The following is a 19117-nucleotide window of genomic DNA, read 5'->3' as shown; positions in this document are numbered from 1 at the left end:
CCTTCATCCACTGAAAACTATTTCTTTGGCTCTTACTGTACCAGGCACAGACCTGGCATTTGACCCCCAAAGTGGGCATCTATCAGGGGGCTCAGAGTTTCCTGATTGACTTTGTCATAGAGCAGGAAGCCCACTATTTCACATCCCTTCTCAACCTGCAACTCAAGAGGCAGGATGGCAATGTGGCATGGGTCACAGGAGTGGGTATCCAGTACCCAGTATCTACAAACACTGTGGACTCAAATATAGCCTCCTTTTTCCCCAGCAGGATGGTGCATCTCCCAGATAATTCTGCACACCCAGGGCAAAGCCAACGTATGAGCTTCCCCCTTAGCAGCTAACACAAGGTGGCATATCTCCAGGGAGCTGACACACAGCTTCCTAAATCAGGGCAAGCAACATTTATATGCTTCCCCGTCACAGGACCTGCAGATCCTCATCTTAGAGACATGGCATCTCTTCCTAGAAGTAGAGGCTCTCTCAACTAGAGAAAAGGATCACCTCAATCTCTAAGCTTTACAGCAGAAAACAAAATTATCTTTCCTGTTTAGCCCAAATGGCTACAGACTGAGATACATGAATTATCTGAATAGTTTGATTAATAGTGATAAGGATAGGTTCACTCTTTCCCTTTGTAACCTAGAGGTCAAGTTTTCCCACTATCTTAAAAAAAATTTTTTTTTCTCCTTTTCTCTTGAATTCGTTTCTTCACCGCCTACCTTTCTCCTCACCAGAGTCGCCATCATTCCTTGCCATCTAATCCCACAAAATCTGGCTGCCAGGCCTCAGCACCTACTTGAATATCCTTTTTCAAAGTTCACCAGTGACTTTCTGGTGCTTTTCTCTGTGCAAATCCATCTGGATTTCCCAGGACTTATCATATGGATGGCTCCGCATCTTGGAAATACCTTTCCTTTCACTTCTATGCCCTGGATGCTCAATGTTCTTTCTCCTAATTCTTTTTTTAATGTTTCCTTTATTTTTAAATTTTTTTAAAGATTTTATTTATTCATGAGACACACAGAGAGGTGTAGAGATACAGGCAGAAAAAGAAGCAGTCTCCCTGTGGGGAACCCAATGCAGGACTCCATCTCAGGACCCTGGGATCATGATCTGAGCCGAAGGCAGATGCTTAACCACTGAGCCACCCAATGCTCCCTTTTCTAATTCTTGAACACCCTGCCTCCTTGCTAAATATTACCACTCCCCAAGAATATACCCGTGGCCTCTACTCTTTCTATTCTCCTACCCTTTCCAATCCCATGTAAGCCTATAGCTTCAAATCCACTGTTGGGAAAAGATGTCTCTGATGCTGGTTATCTTTCTTTTACCCTTACTCTCTCCCCAGCTCTAAGCCTCAGCCTGCCCACCTGCAATCCTATCCCCAGAGAAATCGTGCCAGACCACCAACAAACAGGCCCAAACACTTCTTTATACACCCTCTAAAATTCCTGTCCTATCTCACCCTCCTCCTCATTCCTGTGGCCACTATCCACCATCAGGTACATCCTCCCTTCTCTGAACAACCACAGTCCCTCGCTTCACCCCTCATCACAGACAACCCTGTCTACATTGCAGTCTGGTCATCTGCCTACGGATCTCATCTCCTGGGCTGATCTGTAACCACTCCTACTACCGGACCAGTCCTTTGGCTCTGCATTCCACAGTGCTTTGCACATAGCAGGTACTACAAGAATGAATGAAAATATCCTTAACCACCATACCCAATGAACAAGGTATGTAAATGCTGTAGAGGGCACCTCACTTCCCTTCAGTGTTCACTTATCATCTTTCACTCTGAGCCACTATGTACCAGGTACTTAGCTAGACACTGCAGATATTGCTGCCACTGGTACTACTCCCGCTTCTGTTGATGCTACTGCTAATACTACTGCTATTCCTATCAGGAGTAACAACAGACACTCAGTACTGACTATGCTAAATATTTATGGGGGTTATAGCATTTAAGCTTAACAACCACCCTATGAGAGAAGTCACATTTTCCCCCCATTTCACACATAGGACAATTAAAGCAGAGACGAAAGCTGAGTGACTTCTCTGCCTTCAGGGAGCTCTTAGTTAAGCAAAGGAGGACAGGCCCTGGACATACGGTTCCAACGTGCTAAGTGCTATGAAGGAAAAGCATAGGATATAATAGGAGTGCAAAGCAAGGGGACATAACTCAGGCCCAGGGCCAGGGATGCTTTGCTGAAGAACCCATACTTAAGTAGAAATCTGAAGGACAAAACCAGAACAAGTTAGCAAAAGAGGAAGAAAGAAAAGACTATTTCAAGGGGCCAGGCTTGCCCTGGGAACGCACAGGCCCCCAAGAGGCTGGGCACTGCTAATGGAAAAAGAATGCCTTGCTCAACAGAGCACCTATCCTCTGCAATCGTCCTGTGCACTAGATAAGGAGAAAATCATTTTGGCCTGCCTGGAGGGCTGGGGACTAGGGCTCACCCACCAAGCATATTTCTTATTTTCCATTTACATTTAAACACAGGATATTGAGATGCACGTATAATCAAATCCCTTATAGACTCCCACTTTACAAAATCCTTCGGAGGGGGGGCATATTTTTTAAAGAATTTAACGACTAAGTATTAGCAAAATATAATGATAATTGGTATGATAGATTCCAAACTATCAGAAATGCAGAAACTCTCCCAGAATCCCACAAAAAGAGTTCTATGTCATCAAGTCAAAGAGGTTTTGTCTCAAAGAGAGGCAGTAATTATAATCTAATGGCAGTAAATCCTTAAGCCAGCTCATGCAATGGGGTTACCCTCTCAACAGAATAAAATAATTTTTTTTTTAATTTGCAACCACCTGAGACACAACTCCCTGGTGTTTTTTGTTGTTGTTGTTGTTTTTTTCTTTTTCTTTTTTCTTTGCCTGCAACAAAACAGAATCATCCAAGCTCTTTCTTGTCGATCTAAATTCTCTGTGTCTCCTTTACCATAGCTCCAATGTACTATAAATATACAGCTTTTGTGACATAAATGCAAAGTTTTATTGTGCCGTTAGCCTTGATAGAAAGCACTGCAGAAAGTTGTTTAGAAATTAAATATCTAAAACAAGCTATTTTAAAATCCAAGGCCCTCACTATTTCATGTCTGCAATGAAGAAATTTCATCTTGGGGAGAGCAAGCTGTCTTTCACACCATATGGCTAATGGTGGTGCATAGCAATTAGCCAGGCTGATTAATGGTGAACAGACTCTAATTTTATGCTTATAATTGAGCCTGCATTTGCACCCCTGGTGCAAATTCAGCACATCCCAACTTCCACTTACAACAGGCAAGAAATCAAGAGAAATAGGATGGTGTGGAAAGTGAGAATTTTTTTCCTAAAGCCCCCTAAAGAGCATCAGATTTGCAATTTAAAAGACTGTTAGCCACACAATAGATGACAGGTTTGTGTAATAGGGTCATGGCGGCCTGGTAAACAAACAGTACCCCTTACACATCTATAGGCAGCCAGGAAAACCGTAATCTGTAACATTAGCAGGATGACATTTTGAATATGGCTTTTCCCTCTTAGCCACACAGTACAAACATCATCATTTGCCTTCAGTGGCTTGAGAATTTTATTTTTGCTATTTTTATGTTTCTGAAAAATAGAAAGAACATCAGCAGTGAAGCACGCCAACCAGCATAATAAAGTACTTTGGACCAATGAATTTTAAGAACAAGAAAAATATAAACTGCACTAATAGAGGGTAGGCTTGTGTGTGAAAGGCATAATATATCTTTAAGTATTTCAAGAACAGAATTATTTCTAGCACAGTCCAAACATGTACAGATATGAGATGCAAATCTATGATACATAGACATTAGTTGGCCTATTGTTGGAGATCCATCTTCCTGTCTGTCCCCTATTTGCCAGAACCACATATAACAGAACATGGAAAATTCATTCTAATGACATGCTAATTGCAGGAAGCTAAAATAGAGATATGATCAGAAAAACAGTAATACAAAGGAGGTCATTTTTTAAATGCTTTTCAAAATGATTTTACTCATTTAATTCTGAAAAGTGTAACTCAGCTTTAACTGTACAATTGCTGTATATGGTACAACACTTATTTTTATCTAATAATATCTTCTAAGAAACTGATGACCATATTTTTGGGTTGTGCTACTGTTTTAAAGGCAAGGAAAAGCTACCTGTTCATGGAATAATTGACAAGTTTTACAAATCACTGAAGTGAAAACTTGTCCAACACCTGAGGAATCTGGAATAATCTATTGAAAGTATGCTCTTTAAAAAGAAAAATAATAATTTTACATGCATCCATAATAACAGATATTGAAGTTAATATTTGGGATTTCAGTAAGAAAACACACTAAGCCCTTTTTACTTTATTCCCACCTGTGGAGTTTTAAGACTGCTTTCCCCATAAGTCCATGAGCTGCAGATAAAGCCCACCCATGCCGAAGTGGCAGCTGAAGCCTAAAACGACTGGTCAGTAATAGTCAGGAGCCAAGCATACTTTGTGCCAGGGAGAGCCTGCATGGCTAACAAAGCAATTAGTAGCCTTTCCCTGATGCATAGTGGCATCTTCATGCTTTGTCCAATTACTCAGAATATATCAGGTGTTATTTTATGCTGGTGTTATTTTATGAAGAAGGAGAATCCTATACTGCAAGTTTAAAGGCTGTTTTCTGGTCTACTCTCTCACATGTGGAGGACTGGCTGAGGCCATGAAAGTGAATTTGGTCTGCTCTTATTTTCAAATGCGTGGCTTATGTCTGATTACAGGCAAAATAAATACACTCATTTGTGGGTGACATGAATTTTTATAACTTTCAGGTGTAAACATCTGCCAACCTTCTAAAAGCTCACTGCCACTGAAAAATATTAACTACGCTGTCACAGTTCTATACTGGGTCACTAAGATGAGAGATCAGATGCAAGGGGGAAAAACCCACGCTTGACTTAAGGAGGAATGATGCCTTTGCACCGACGGTCACATTTTCAAGTGGGAGAATTAAAAAGGGGAACTATAACTTTCAAGTCTTATCCAAACAGAGGCTTTGCTGACATCAATAGAACTCTTACTCATTTTACTAGCAATGCAGTTGAGCACATATATTAACACTAAAAGGATATACTGTATTTTGTTTGATTGAAAGGAAGAAGGGGAGGGCACTGCTTTGTGCCCATTAAAAGTGTGATATCAAAATGGAAATATATGTCTTTCAGTATGAAATCTGATAGTCAAGAACTACTGAGATGTCTGTGACACTTTACTACCAATACTCGTGTTTAACAGTTCTTTTTAAATTATCTAATACAAGTAAGGTATATACCCCTAAATAATCCTGAGCTCACCTAGATTTGAGATGCGAACTCATCTTCTCTCTGCTAATTAAAGGGAGAGAACAAGGTTTTTCTTACCTGCACATGATCTCATGTGTGAGCAAGACTCGGCACATTTCTGGGTTCTTGTCTTGGCCTTCATACACTATGGCCTGAAAACAAAGGCATGATTTGAGCTAAAAATGGAACTAAGTAAAGAGAACAAACTATTAACAATTGAGTACTTGACCACTTCAACATTGCTGAGAGCCAATTAGCTCTCTGGAGCTGCCTCACTGAGCTATTTCAAGATACATTGTTAAGGATCAACTCAAATCAAGTAGAGGGCATATGTTCCTCTCTGTCCCGTAAACTACATTACTATGACGCACACCTTTGGATCAGTAAGTGAGATGAACTTCTGTTGTCAAGACAACCACAATTTTCCTTTCAATTCAGAATAAGATAAACCTAATCATTGAAGGTAGAAAAACCCAGAAGGTTTAGCAGATTCAGATGCCAGTGATTTAAAATACAGAAAAGCACGTGGATTTGACATCTAAACATGCATTTGTCACTTCATTTTACTACTTCCAGCCCCAGCATTTACTGTTCTAGAGATGAGTAGCAAAAAACAAGTGGGGGTATGGTTAACGAGTCCGTTCACTAACTGTGTCTTCTTTGAGATGATTCATCAATCAGGGAAAATCCTTCTTCCCGCCTACAGGCTGAAAACATGTGCTCTCCAGGGTGTACACCCACCCAAACAGTAATACGCGCCGGCATATGCTGTGTGTGTGTGGGCTTAAGCCATGGAGTTATCTCCCTAAACTGAGAAGAATTACATCTGACTCCCAAAATTTGGACTCCAAACTACCTCATCAGCCAGTATGTCTTTGTCTGTTTTTAGTAATGTGCATACAAACATTTTGCTTAAAATCACCCTGAAGTTTCCCTGAGATGGCAGCCTCCTGGAATATTTACAGGCTAATACCTGGGCCAGAGAAAAACACAGCTATTGGTAGAGTAACGCTCTACATCAGGATACATTTTAACTAGCTTAACACTCTATCAGTGCATGATACAAACACTGCTTCAAATTATTAATAAAATTACTTTCACACATTCAGATAACTCTCAATTTCTTGGTGGCAAAACTATTTAAATTAACCAGAGACTATCTTTATTTAGTACATAGAGATGCTGTGGTGACCTTCTTGTAGTTGGCTTTAATGTGCTTTGTTTATAAACCTGGGACTTTTAGAAGACACAGTGTGGGCAGACTCTAGAGCAGGCTCTGGGTATAATATCTAATTCCATTACAGAACAAAAATTGCAACAAATAAAAACATGATGTAAAGTACTTGTATAAGGAGAAAACCTTTCACTAGCTGTCAAAACCATTTTTTATGGTTAGTCTATCATAACCTTGTATTTTTTAACATTTTATTTTGACATAATTTTAGACTTACAGGAAAGCTGCAAGAATATATAAAGAATTACAAGATACTCCTTAATCAGCTCCCTCAAATGTTTACACTTCACTAAAACCATTTATTCTTTCCTATTTTTTCCTAAACTGTTTATAAGTATACTGCAGACATATTTTAAATACTTCAGCATATATTTTCCTTAAAATGAAGAATTCTCTTCCATAACCACAGTACAAGTATCTGAATTAGAAAATTAGCACTGATATACCATAAGCTAATCTACAGACTTTACTGACATTTACCAATTACCCAATAATGTCCTTCATTGCATGCATACATACATACATACATACATGATTTTAAAAATCCAGTACCAATCACTGCATTCAGTTGTGCTGTTTCCTTTAATATAGAACGTTCCTGAGTCGAGTTAATGGTGTTGACATTGTTAAAGACGGTAAGCCAGTTCTTTTGTACAGTATCCTCAGTTTGGGTTTGTCTGATGTTTCCTCAGACTTAGACTAAAGTTACACGATTCAGGGCCAGAATGCCACAGATGTGATTCTGGGTTCTTCCCAGTATATCAGATCACACTGTCAACTAGTTCCATTACTGGCAGTAAACTCTAACCATTTGGTTAAGGTGGTGACTGCCATCCACTAGAGATCATAGTCAGATTTCCCCACTATGAGATTACTACTTCACTTTATGTAATGCATAACCATCCTCTTGAAGAGATCATCTCCATTATGGTAATATCATATGATGCCTAAAATTTTCATCCACAAGTGTCAGCATCCACTGATGATTATTTCCTGTATTCTTAAGAGACCTTTTCAAATACCCAAGAAGTTGCTTTATTCAAGAAAATGCAGAGTAAATCAAAAACATTTTGAAAGCCAAAAATTTTATCTGTCTGCTTTATTTATTCCAATCACTGCTCAAATCAAAGAAATAACTGTAAGGAACCGATTAGGTATCAAACATGGTGATTAAAAAAAATTTTTTTTTATTAAAAATTTTAATCATGCATTTTTGTGACATCCTATTATCACTACATGTTTGGGATAGTCTCTTAATATCCCAATAACCCTCTGTTTCAATTTCAGTTTTTTGTTATACTAAACTGATACAAGTAACTTGATAAATATATCCACAGATATGGTAGGGTTTTCCTTCCTGTAAAAAAAAAAAAAAAAAAAAAAAAAGGTTTGGTTTTTTTAAGAGGAATGTGTTTCAGTTATATCAGCCTTCTCACCTTGATTCTTTCTAGATGATATTATTTTTGTTGAGGCTGCTGATTCCACCAAAACCAGTGATATCCATGGTGATATTCAATGAAAGACATGCCACAGTGCAGATATGCTCACCACTGCCCTAAACAGTAGATGACCCATGGATGCCCAGGGATCCCAGGTTTTTATCTTTAGTGACTGAATATCATTTGTTGAAGGCCCAGCACCTCTGTAATGCACCTCTTTACTAAATGCCAAGCTGCCAGTTCACTTCTGGCAGCAGAATCAAAATGGAGACTCCTCTAAATCAAGCATAGAAAAATAAAAGCATGAGTTCAGATTTGCTCAGAAATAGTTGGGAATTCTAGAGAGGAGTGGAAGCATAAAGTTTCTGCCATCCCTCTTTTTGATGCCTCAACAGAGCAATATTTTTTAGCACATAAACACAGGGAAAGAAGTGCTACTTCTATGATTTCTGAAATAAAAGTAAGAGAAACGGGGAGTCTTTTCATTCTCCTATGAAGTAGAACTAAAATCCTGGAAGTACAATAAATTAGAACATTAGTATAACAGAATTAGTTAAAGAGTGGACCTCATTCACAGGCAGATCTACCTCTGACCTCACTGATGCAATATTTGTCACTGAAAAGCCTTCTTAACACACACACACACACACACACACACACATACAATATCATATAAAAGATATGAGCCAAGAAATCAATATTCTAATGAGATCCAAAATGGTAAAATATGATAAATTTGTTTTGCTGAGTATATCTGAAGCAGAGTGTCTTTAGTAAGACAGACTTTTGAAAAATGTCACTAGGCTTTCCCTGCAGCTTACACACACAACTGAGAGCCACACATCAACTTTCTACCATCTACATTTTGTACACACGTCAAGATGGGTTCACAGTTCAGCAAACCCAGACTTTAAGCCTAAAAGGAAAAGGAGCTTCTTATACCAACTTAGAAGTTTCTGCTTTTCTTACTAATTTAAATATGTGTCTCTGTGGGGTGTGAATAAAGCTTGCTGGGACTGGATCAGCTGGGAGATCACAGAAGCATATAAACAGCATTGACTATTTTAAGTGAAACCATTTTAATAGACAGCTGGTTTAGGGCCCAGACAATGGAACACGAAGAAGAAGGCTTATTTTATTTTCATCCTCCATAGTAAATCATGTGTCTGCTCACTGTGAGGAAGGTAGTCTGTTGTGAGAGCGACAAAGACAACAGTGGTTTAAATAAATCAATGTGTTTATCAGGAGTAAGGACCAGAGGCCTGTTACAGACATGGGCAGGAGGGGGAGGGAAAGCATATGAAATATATTATTTAAATAAATGAACTGATGGCAAAGCAAGTGCAGGTTTTCACCTAAGAAATAAAAAATACAGTATCAAGCAGAAAACGATATTGACCTTAATTCTGCCAATGGCAAGTAAATCCCGGAAGGTGGCAGAAATACTTGTGCAGGAAGAAAACTAAAAGAATAAACAGCACTAGCTTCAACTTAACTTTAAAAACCTGGTGAAATTGATAATGAAGTTGTCAAAACTTGACCTATGTGGAGCAGATTTAGTTTCCTGACATACTGGCCCTCTTTCCCCTTTCCCTAATGTCCTGTTGTAAGAAGCAGAAAGAAAATATCCAAGGATTTATAACACCTCATTAATTTTCAGACTGAGGATTTTTTTAGAATACTTTTTCATAATGAACAAAAATGAGGAAAAAATGGGAATTGTTAAACTTTCATACCCTTATGCAACAGCAGTGCCCGAAGTTTTACTGGGAAAGACTAAAATGCCATTAATTTCAAATTCCCAATTATAAATCCACCTATTCAGCCTTTGAAAAGGAATAAATCAATTAATGGAGAAAATCTGCCTCAGTTTGCCACTGTTTTAGATAGCATCTTGTAAAGTGTGATTCATCCCTGATTTTCTAGGATATCACTGGGTCTTAAAAGTTAATTGAAACTTAATATGGATAAAGACCACACAGAAAAAATGAAAAATACACAGTGAACACGCACCAGGATCACACTTCAATAGGATGCCAAAGGAAATACAGAGAATTAAGCAAGCCTCTTCTTTGTTTACTCTTCTAATAGTTTAACTCTTTTTGTTCTATGCCAAAACAAAGAGGGTGAGGAAAATAGTTTTGACTTTAGTTCTTCAAAACCCAAAAGCATTTTAGGAACAAATGTTTTCATGAGAAGCCTTTTTTTGGTTTACAACCAAACAATAGATTACATGTCATCATTAGAAGGAAGGTGGGAGGGAAGGAAGAAAGGAAAGAAGGAAAGAAGGAAAGAAGGAAGGAAGGAAAGAAGGAAGGGAGGGAGGGAGGGAGGAAGGAGAGAGTGAGAGAGGGAGGGTAGGAGGGAAGGAAAGAAAAAAGATGGAAAGAAAGAGAGAAAAGAGAGAGATGGGTGATTCATAATTATCAAAAACTCCTAATTTTCCATTTAAGTAAAAGAGAGTAACCTTGAAAATTTTACTTCTTTTTCTACATACAGAATAAAGGCCAAACCGAATTTGTCACCTTCAAAAATAAGTTCATGAATGTACAAAGTACCTCCTTCAAACAGAAGTAAAATATCCTCTAAATACAGACTGTCAACAAGCCTTTGGTAGCAAATTACCAAGAATTGGAACGAATCAAAAAATAATATGAACACCTACAATATCAATGTACTATAATATTAATCATTGCATTCAACCACCAAGTTATATTACTTGTCATTAAGGGAAAAAAAAAGTGGTAGCTTATGTGATCCCAGAAATTTCCAGTAGGTGAAGGAGCCCTAGTTAAAAATTAACCTGTGCCAAAGAAAACACTACAAATCTGACATTTCATAAACAATTGTGTCAAACAGCAATCCAACATTAATAGTGGGATAAAATAAAAAATTATTTTGCTTCAATTAGCAGCTGGGCTACTGGTGAACAAATTATAAAGATGTAATTTCAGCTTAGCAGCTAAGAAGGCCTGTTTTCAGAACTGAATTCAAAGTTGCAAAGGAATGATATCATATTCAGTATGCTGTTCAGTTACATCACAGTCCTGAATAAAAAGAGAATGTGTATCGAAAGCAGTTAGCTTTAGAATACATCTTTAATGTCTCAAAGAAATAAAATCCCCGATATTATTCAAGCACCGAGATAAAAACTGAATCACTCTAACAATCCCACATGGTATTTCTTTTTCTAACAGTAGTAAGAGATATTTCACTCATATGATAACTACATTTACATCTATATTAGTAGATACAGCTGGCTTTGTCAACCCAATGGGACAATAATAATAATAATAAAATAATAAAAGCAGCTAATTTATTAAGCACTTAATATGTGCCAGTCACTATTCTAAGCACTTCACATGTATGAATTCATTTAATTGTCACAAAAGAGCTTCAAGGTAGGTGTTATCATTATTTCCATTAGTTTTATTCCAAATGCTTACATATTTTAATTACTCTGAGATCAAATCATTCTTGCTCAACAACTATATAAACAATTCACCCACATCCAAACACTCCTTCGCTCCTCAGCATTATAAGGAAAGACGTAAGAACAGACTATTGGTGTAGTCATCTGAGTTCGATAAATGCATCACTACTAATATGTTCGTTTTTAATGCTGTTCAAACATTCACATGGAAACAGCTCTAGCGTAAATATCCCCGAACAAATGGCTGTATATTATCCAGGAGGGAGCAGTTGGGCCGCCAGACTGGGGAAGTACTAGGCCATCTGGCTCCGGCAATCTCTCCAAAACCATCAGCTTTGTTTTCACCCCCAGACTCCAAACAACACATTTTCCACTGTGATGAGTTTACATTTTCCCAAACACAGGTCCTGATCATGCATAAAAATTCCAAACTTCTTCATTCCTCTATGTGCAAGGAAATTTAAATCACCTGCATTTTTGACATGTTACCAAAGGAGAGAGAAAGCTGCTACAAGGTGGCTCCTGACTCTAAACCTGCCCTGTCTTTTTCTGTTTGTAGGTTTTTCCAAATGTAGGAAAGAATCTCTCGGCTGGCCTCTTGAATTCCTTTGGAACTTATTGATATACTAAAAATGTGTTTATCTACCAATGAAGAACCATGAACTGAAAGGGTTGTTAATCAAATCTACGTAGCTGTGGCAGGATATAATGAAACAATCAATAGGAAGAAATGTGCTTGCATCAATAACTTAAAGTACCGGGAACAACAAAACAAATACATAAAGAAGATTAGCTTGTAAGAGAAATAGGACAGCATTTCTGATCATCGTACTTTGGACTTCCCACTATGCTTTCCACTTTTTAGGGTCCCCTTACCACATCATCTACCTTCAAGCCCATACTCGACAAGGATTATGTGACCGTTATTTTTCCCTTTCCAAAAAAAGAGCTTCTGTCTGTGGGCAGGAATACTTTGTTTTTGATAACTTTATGGAACTTAGTACTCTTTCTCTAAATTATAAGAAAAGTCACTTTTTTTAAAGCAAGATGGTAGGAGAGAAGATAAGTTAAAGGCTTTTTTTTTTTTAATTATTTAATGTTAACCCACCTAAGCAATCACAGAACGTAATCATATTTCAAATACTACATGAAAGTCTGAAATGAGGCACATTAAACATCAGACCTCTCCCCACTGGGTTCATTTGAGCTTCTGCAGTAGATATTGTTTCTGAATGCAACAACCATAAACTTCTGGATCCTACAGGCCTTTTTGCATGCTCACTAATGGAATACCAAAAACAGCAATGACACAAAAACAACCTATTTTTAGTCCGGCTAAACTTGGTTTTGAACAACCCTTCCCAAAAGCAAGCCTCTCATTTTCTAGTTGGTGGATGAATTTTTTAAATATCGTCACATCCTTTGTGTTTTATGAGAGAGGCATTGGGATAAGGGTGCTCGGATCCTTATACATTCACTTATAATAAAACTTCATCTTTCCTGCTTGAGTCCAAAATTAAGAGTCATTACCCAAGGTAGTGTAATGAGACACTTTGAAAAGGTGTGAAATACTGTGTCATGCCAATACATCTTGGTTGATTGAGTACATTTCTGTTTGATTTCAATGCTGCTAACTCCACTCAAGTTCAGGAACATTCTATAAAAATATTGAGTGCACAGATAGTTTTGGATTTTGCTTGCCAAAGATTCTCTTTGAGTTTTAACCCCAACTTCTGAGTCCAAGATAAGACATCACACACATAAAGCTGCATCTCTGATATGAAAAATGTTACAAACAAGCAGCTAAGAGAAGACACTTGAACTTTGGCTAGGTATTCCCTCCAAAATTTTATGATAACTTCACTCAAATTATCCTATTTTGTACTCTAAATATCAAAATCCTGAGTCTATCTGGAAGAATTTCACAGGGGAAACAAAATTTTAACTATTTAATCAGTCAGCTAATGTCAAGCCTTACTTCTGATTCCAGATTCAAGGGGCCAGGCCACTGTATACTTAATGAAAATATGAAATTTAAACAATTTTAAATCACAGTAATTTCAAGCTAGATGAGAATCTGCTGTTTTACTCATTAAGACTAAAATATAATAATTATGTCAAAGCCAGGAAAAGTTATGCTTCTTCACACTGATCTGCTTTTTTAAGACTATTATATTAACGGTGTATACAAGAAGCTAACCTACTTCCCAAACTCTTACAGCACATAATCAACAAACAGATAATGGGCAGGGATTGCCTTTCAAAGTGAAACCTACACAGAAGGCATTAGACCGTTATTATGAAAGCAAACAGGTATGCCTCAGAAAAGAAATCCCTTTCTTTTGATATTTTTAGAACAAATTCAGATAACCATTTAAACCTTTTTCAGGTCCCTCCCCATCAAAATACACAATTGCATACATTTATAATTGTAACTTTTACTGAGATGTCATATTATGGCAAATGACTTTCTCATACCTGTTATTATTAAAAATAAACTAAATCTTGTTCTAGGCCCCCACTTCCAATTGATAGAATTTATAATACCAGGCAGTCAAAGAATGCCCTATGCTGTCATTTTTCCTTAAGCTCTATGACTTCATTAGTAAAATGATATTTGATGTATTGCTTTATAAAAATCAAGATAATTCCTCCACCATATGAGACTGTGTAAAGTCAGTTCATTTCATAATGGGAAAATCAGTTCTGGTGGCATTTGTTGTTTAAGGGGTCTAAAAGTTTTGAAAGCAGTTAATCACTTCAAACGTGTCCTAGTTTTGCACTCCTTACAATTGTTTGTTTCATAGTGCTGCCTATGATTTCATATTTAAGTGATCAATGTTGCACAAGTAGACAAGCCTTTCACACTGATTTGTGGGGATTTTTTATCTTTTAAAAAGTAATTTCTAATAAATGCATATGGAATATGTATTTGAGTTCATACTTTCTCCCTCCTCCTCCCCTGTTTTCTTTCCTCTGATGAGAATGGCAGGAAAAGATATCTAGGGTATCAAAGACAATTTTTTAAAACAAAACTCCACTTAAGACATTTTTGTTTTCATACAGTAAAAAAAAAAAAAAAAGAAAAAGAAAAAAAGTTACTGAAATCAGGCTTTTGTGTTTCTGCTTGGCAGGGAAAAAAATTTTTTTAACAAAATCCAATGTGTCCAAATGAAAGAGAATTATCCTATGTAATAATCAAAATGAGTAAAGAAAATAAGACCAAGACTAAAAGTATAAATGTGAATTTACTCCGACCAATCAACCAAGAAATAAATCTTCAAGAAAGTCAAATATTTTAAGGACATAACTTGAAATAGATTTCAATAGGTATTTATTTATTATTTTTAAAACTACATTTCACACCCTCATGTTTTCTACTTGGTTCACAATGAAATATGAGACCTAACAATCAAAATTAGCTATTATTGAAAGGTTCTTGCTGAGTAGATTTTAAAACTTCCAGCATCTTATGAATGTGTATTTTGTACAACATATGTAAGCCGCGCTTATCTAAAAATAATTTTTAAATATGCATATGTACCATAATTTGAAACTTCCAAGTCAGTATCTGTGAAAGAAGGGATACCCTTATTTTATCCTTATTTTAAAGGGAATATTTTAAAATTGCAATCAAGCAAACAAGTTTTATTCCTCTTTAGTACACAATGTATAACTTTTCTCTTTGTTCTAACTTCTTTCCTCCACCCAATAAAGCTGGGTTCTTTTTTGTGCCTAAGTCTTCCAACTACCTAACCAGCTACTTAATTCTGAAACTAAACTTTTTCTTAAAATCAAAAAAAAAAAAAAAAAAAAGGCTCCTGTGCCTCATTAAAACGTCAGGCCTCTTTTCTGACTCGGCTCATAATTGTATCTTTTAAACCATAACTCAACCTTAATGTATACTGCTTGACACCGGCGTGTTGGAGAGTTTAAGAAAATGCCGTCTATGTACCTTTAAGACCACAAGCTCACTCATGCTGCCTGGCTTCTTGCCAAACTTGGAGGCAAAAGCAGGAGGATTTTTGCAAAATATCCTCTCTAACAATTGCCGCTCCCTCTTCCAACAGCACTACCACTACCACCTCCTCCTTTAAAAAAAAAAATCTGTGGAGTGGGTCATCTGCGCTCTCAGCTCATCTCACCACTCCTGAGTAAGCTACCTAGGCGCCCCCACACCCTTCCCTGCACTGTATCTCCCAGGAGAGGCCCGGAGGGGGTTCGGGTTTCACAGGCTCAGCCCACTCTACACCAAGGCCCCCTGGGCACCTTTTGCGCCCCCTGGGGCTTCTCGGCGGGTCAAAGGAAGTTCAGCACTTACTCTCCCCACTCAGGACCCTGTAGTCTTAAAGCACAAGGCCTGAGTCTCCCTTGGTAGGAAGGAGCCGTCGAGCCATCTTCCCCACGCGGTGGACGCTAGTGTGTGTATCCGCACCTGGAAGGCTGCGCTGAGAAATGGGGCCTGAGGTCCGCCCTGGCGTCGAGAGTTCAAGTCCCAGACCCCGCGCTAAAGAGTAGCCACCTTCTTGACTTCCCCAAATTTCGAGGCCCTAGAGTCACCCCACGGCGCGAAATTAAGAAACTTACTTGTTTTGTCATGGAGTCGATGAGGCGCACGTAGAAATCTTGCTCCGTCCTTATCCCTGGGGAAGAGGGGAAGGGGAAAGGGGAACGAAAGAAAATTAAGTGAGAGAGGATCTGCCGCAAAATAAACAAACAAAAAACAAAGAATGGGGCTTTAAGGCTTATGCAACGCCTACTGTCCCAGAGAAGCACCGGCAGGACACCACCACCCCCACGTCCCCCAGTGTCCAGAGAGGGGCCAGTCCCCAAGCGCGGCAGCTGAGAATGTGGCAGGACCCCCACCTGGCTACCCTCCCTTCTCTCCATGGGAGCCCCTCTGCGCGCTCTCCGGGAGCCATCAAGGCCACGAGCCCCCCACCCCAGCCCAGCCCAGCCCAGCCCAAAGGACTCAAGGCCTGGAGTCGGGGCTAAGCCAAGGAAACAGGCCTTAGGAATGGGAGGAGGAAAGAAATGGCCCCTGCGAGGGCCAGGCCTGCACACCTGGCCCCAGGTATGCGCGAGCCCGCTACGGCCGCCTTCCGGCTCCTCGGGGCCTCCTCGGGTGAAACCTCCTTAGGCGAAACTTAGGAGAGGCCCGGTGACCCCGAGGACCGTGGACGGCTGCGCGTGCTCGGGGCTCTGGTCCGCTTGGATCTTCCCGCGCACCCTGCCCTCACCCAGGGCCCCAGGGTGCCGGCGCGGACCCGACCCGAGCCTCACCATTGCTGTAGAGGAGCTGGAGCCGGTAGTGAATCCCGTTATTGGTCTTTTCGCTGTTGGCTTCCTGGGTTGCAGCAGGACGCAAAGACACAACAAGAGACGCAGGAAAGAGGTCGGCGTGAGCGAGTGTGGACCGACTTCGAGGCAACTTTCCCAAGGACCGGACCCCCAGCCGGGGAACCGGGCAGGCCCGGGAGCAGCAGAAATTGCGGCCACCTGTGATCCCTCTGCCGCCCTCCCGACCCTTACTGCTCCCTCTTCCCTTCCAGAAAATTCCGTGGGGCCTGGGGGCTCGGGCCTGGGCCAGCAGAGGCAGGAGCCGCGCGTGGTGGCGCGCTCGAGGGCGGGTTCATCCCGGGCGCCCTTGACTCTGGAGTGCGAAGCCGGGCTCGCCTCTCTCCAGCTCTGGGGCTCCACGCGAACTTTTTTGGGAGCAGAACCTCACGGACGAGGAGCCCGGGTTCGCCCAGGACGGGAAGTGGCTTGGGGGACCCCGCTCAGGAGTGTGTTATGGATGCTTTGCACTCGCCGAGGAGCGCGCCTCCCGAAGCGGCTGGGCCTGCTCCCCGGCCGGGGGCGAGGGGCAGCGGCGCTGCGCCCACTTACTTTTTCCTTCTCCACGAACCCCACAAAGGCTGTCCTCTCGATCTCCACGGGCTGGCCCTGTCTGTCGTAGAGGGCCAGGACGAAGTGGAAGAAGTTGGATTTCCGCAGATTGGAAGGCGGCTGCTTCTCAAAGTGAGCCCGGGCCAGACCCACCCCGCTGCGGCCAAAGACGCAGAGTTAGACGGCTAAGCGGGACACCGACGCGCGACCCTTTGTCACCCCTTACACACGGGAGGCCCGTCAAACACCAACCTCCTCTACCCCCAGAGCACCCAGTGGGCGCCCTACACGCCCCCTCCGGCGCCCCGGGCCCACCCGGCCGCGGACATGCGTGCTCCCGCGTGTCCAATCCTCCCGCCGAGCACAGGGCGCGCCCCCCAACTCGCGGAAGAGCCGCGAAAGTTTTGTTTGGGTTTTGCGCAGGAGATAAAACCCTGCAAGCGTTTACTCCGACTTGACGCGCGCTGCGTGGGAAGGCAGAAAGGTGGAGGTGCATGCGGTGAACCCGCGTTCGCGGCATACAGCCGGTCCTTCACAACCTGGAAGGAGGGGAGCAGGGGAATCGGTCCCCGCCGCCCCCACGAGCCTCCCGCCTCAGCTTCGAGGGCAGGTGAGGATGGATGGGGAACAGGCTCAGCTTCTTGAAGCCGCAGCCAGCCTCCGGAAACCTCGTGTGCCCCCGCCAAGCGCGGGCGCCCGGCCTCGGGAAACCGCATGCCCCCTCCCCGAATAAAGCAAGTGAGAAAAAGGATCTGGGGGGGGGGGCTCAGAGCTGTCAGGGGTGGTCGCTGTGGAACCGGGAGCTGGGGGTGTTCTTAAAAGACCTATCCTGACAAAGTTTCGCTGTTCCACAGAAATCCACACACTCATTCCAGAAACCCTGTGGACCAGGGGTGCCAACGGAGCGCGCCCGTGGGGGACCTGGAGGCTCGGGTGCCAGGGGCGCCGGGAGGCCACTGACAACCCGACCTGCTCAACACAAGGGCGCGCTCACACACACACACACACACACACACACGCACTCTTTCGCTCCCAGGCCAGTTACCCAACTCACTCTCACTACTAACCACCCCCATCCGTGTACTCAGCGGGGATGGGAACAGTGTTGCAGACACTTGTCCCCTGCCCGGAGAAGATGAGGATGAGGTAATTAGTCATCTTCCTTTTTCCCCTTCCGCCCTCTCCGAGCCCGATAGGGCCAGGGGCCGCCAGATCTCCTACTCCCTCAAGCCCAGCTGGTGGTCTGGGGGGAAAAAAAGACCATTTCTCACTCGGGACCAGGAGTCCCCGGAAAGGGTGATAAGAGTGCCCAGAAAAGTTCCCCCACGTCAATCTCCAAGGGCAGTGCCTCCAGGCCACACAGTCCAGCATCTCAGGAACTGAGAGTGGGAGAGGGGCTGGAAGGGACCGGTGACAGAGGGTGGAGAAGACTTTTAGGGGATGTCAGAATTAAAGTTGGGAGTTGCTGTTCTACCGGTGGACCGAGAAAAACTGAAAGCTAGCGAGAGGGGGACAGAGGGGGACAGAGAACCAGACCGAGGAATTAAGAGAAGGTTCTGGGGACACATGGAGAGAGAAAAGGGGAGAGAAAGAGAGGTAAGGAAAGGAGAAGAGAGGAAGGAGGGGTGAAGAAAGAAGGGGAAGGAAAGAATGAAGAAAGGGAGGGTGGAAAGAAGGAAGAGAGGAGAGGACGGAAAGGAAAAGACACAGGAAAGCAGTAGAAAAGGAGAAAGAAAGGGAGAAAGGTAGGATGGAAGGAGGAAGGAAGGAAAGGAAAGGAGGAAAAGAAAGAAGAAG

At 41.6% G+C, this 19117-nt stretch overlaps 1 protein-coding gene across 14 annotated transcripts in view; it reads right to left on the bottom strand.

Annotated features, from left to right (window-relative positions):
- EBF1 (EBF transcription factor 1) overlaps positions 1-19117 on the bottom strand; it is a 392209-nt gene that overhangs the window by 365644 nt on the left and 7448 nt on the right. For all 14 annotated transcript variants that reach the window (XM_077895685.1, XM_077895690.1, XM_077895687.1 and 11 more), the window contains 4 exons: positions 17321-17477; positions 16715-16778; positions 16019-16074; positions 5404-5477 (listed from right to left, as the gene is read on the bottom strand). In XM_077895685.1, the coding sequence (XP_077751811.1) occupies positions 5404-5477; positions 16019-16074; positions 16715-16778; positions 17321-17477 (351 nt within the window). The remainder of the gene's footprint in view (positions 1-5403; positions 5478-16018; positions 16075-16714; positions 16779-17320; positions 17478-19117) is intronic.

Source organism: Canis aureus, chromosome 4 (assembly GCF_053574225.1).
Source record: "Canis aureus isolate CA01 chromosome 4, VMU_Caureus_v.1.0, whole genome shotgun sequence".
Classification (NCBI taxonomy): Eukaryota; Metazoa; Chordata; class Mammalia; order Carnivora; family Canidae; genus Canis; species Canis aureus.
The sequence above is the reverse complement of the archived record's forward strand: the minus strand, read 5'-3'. Positions and strand labels throughout refer to the sequence as shown.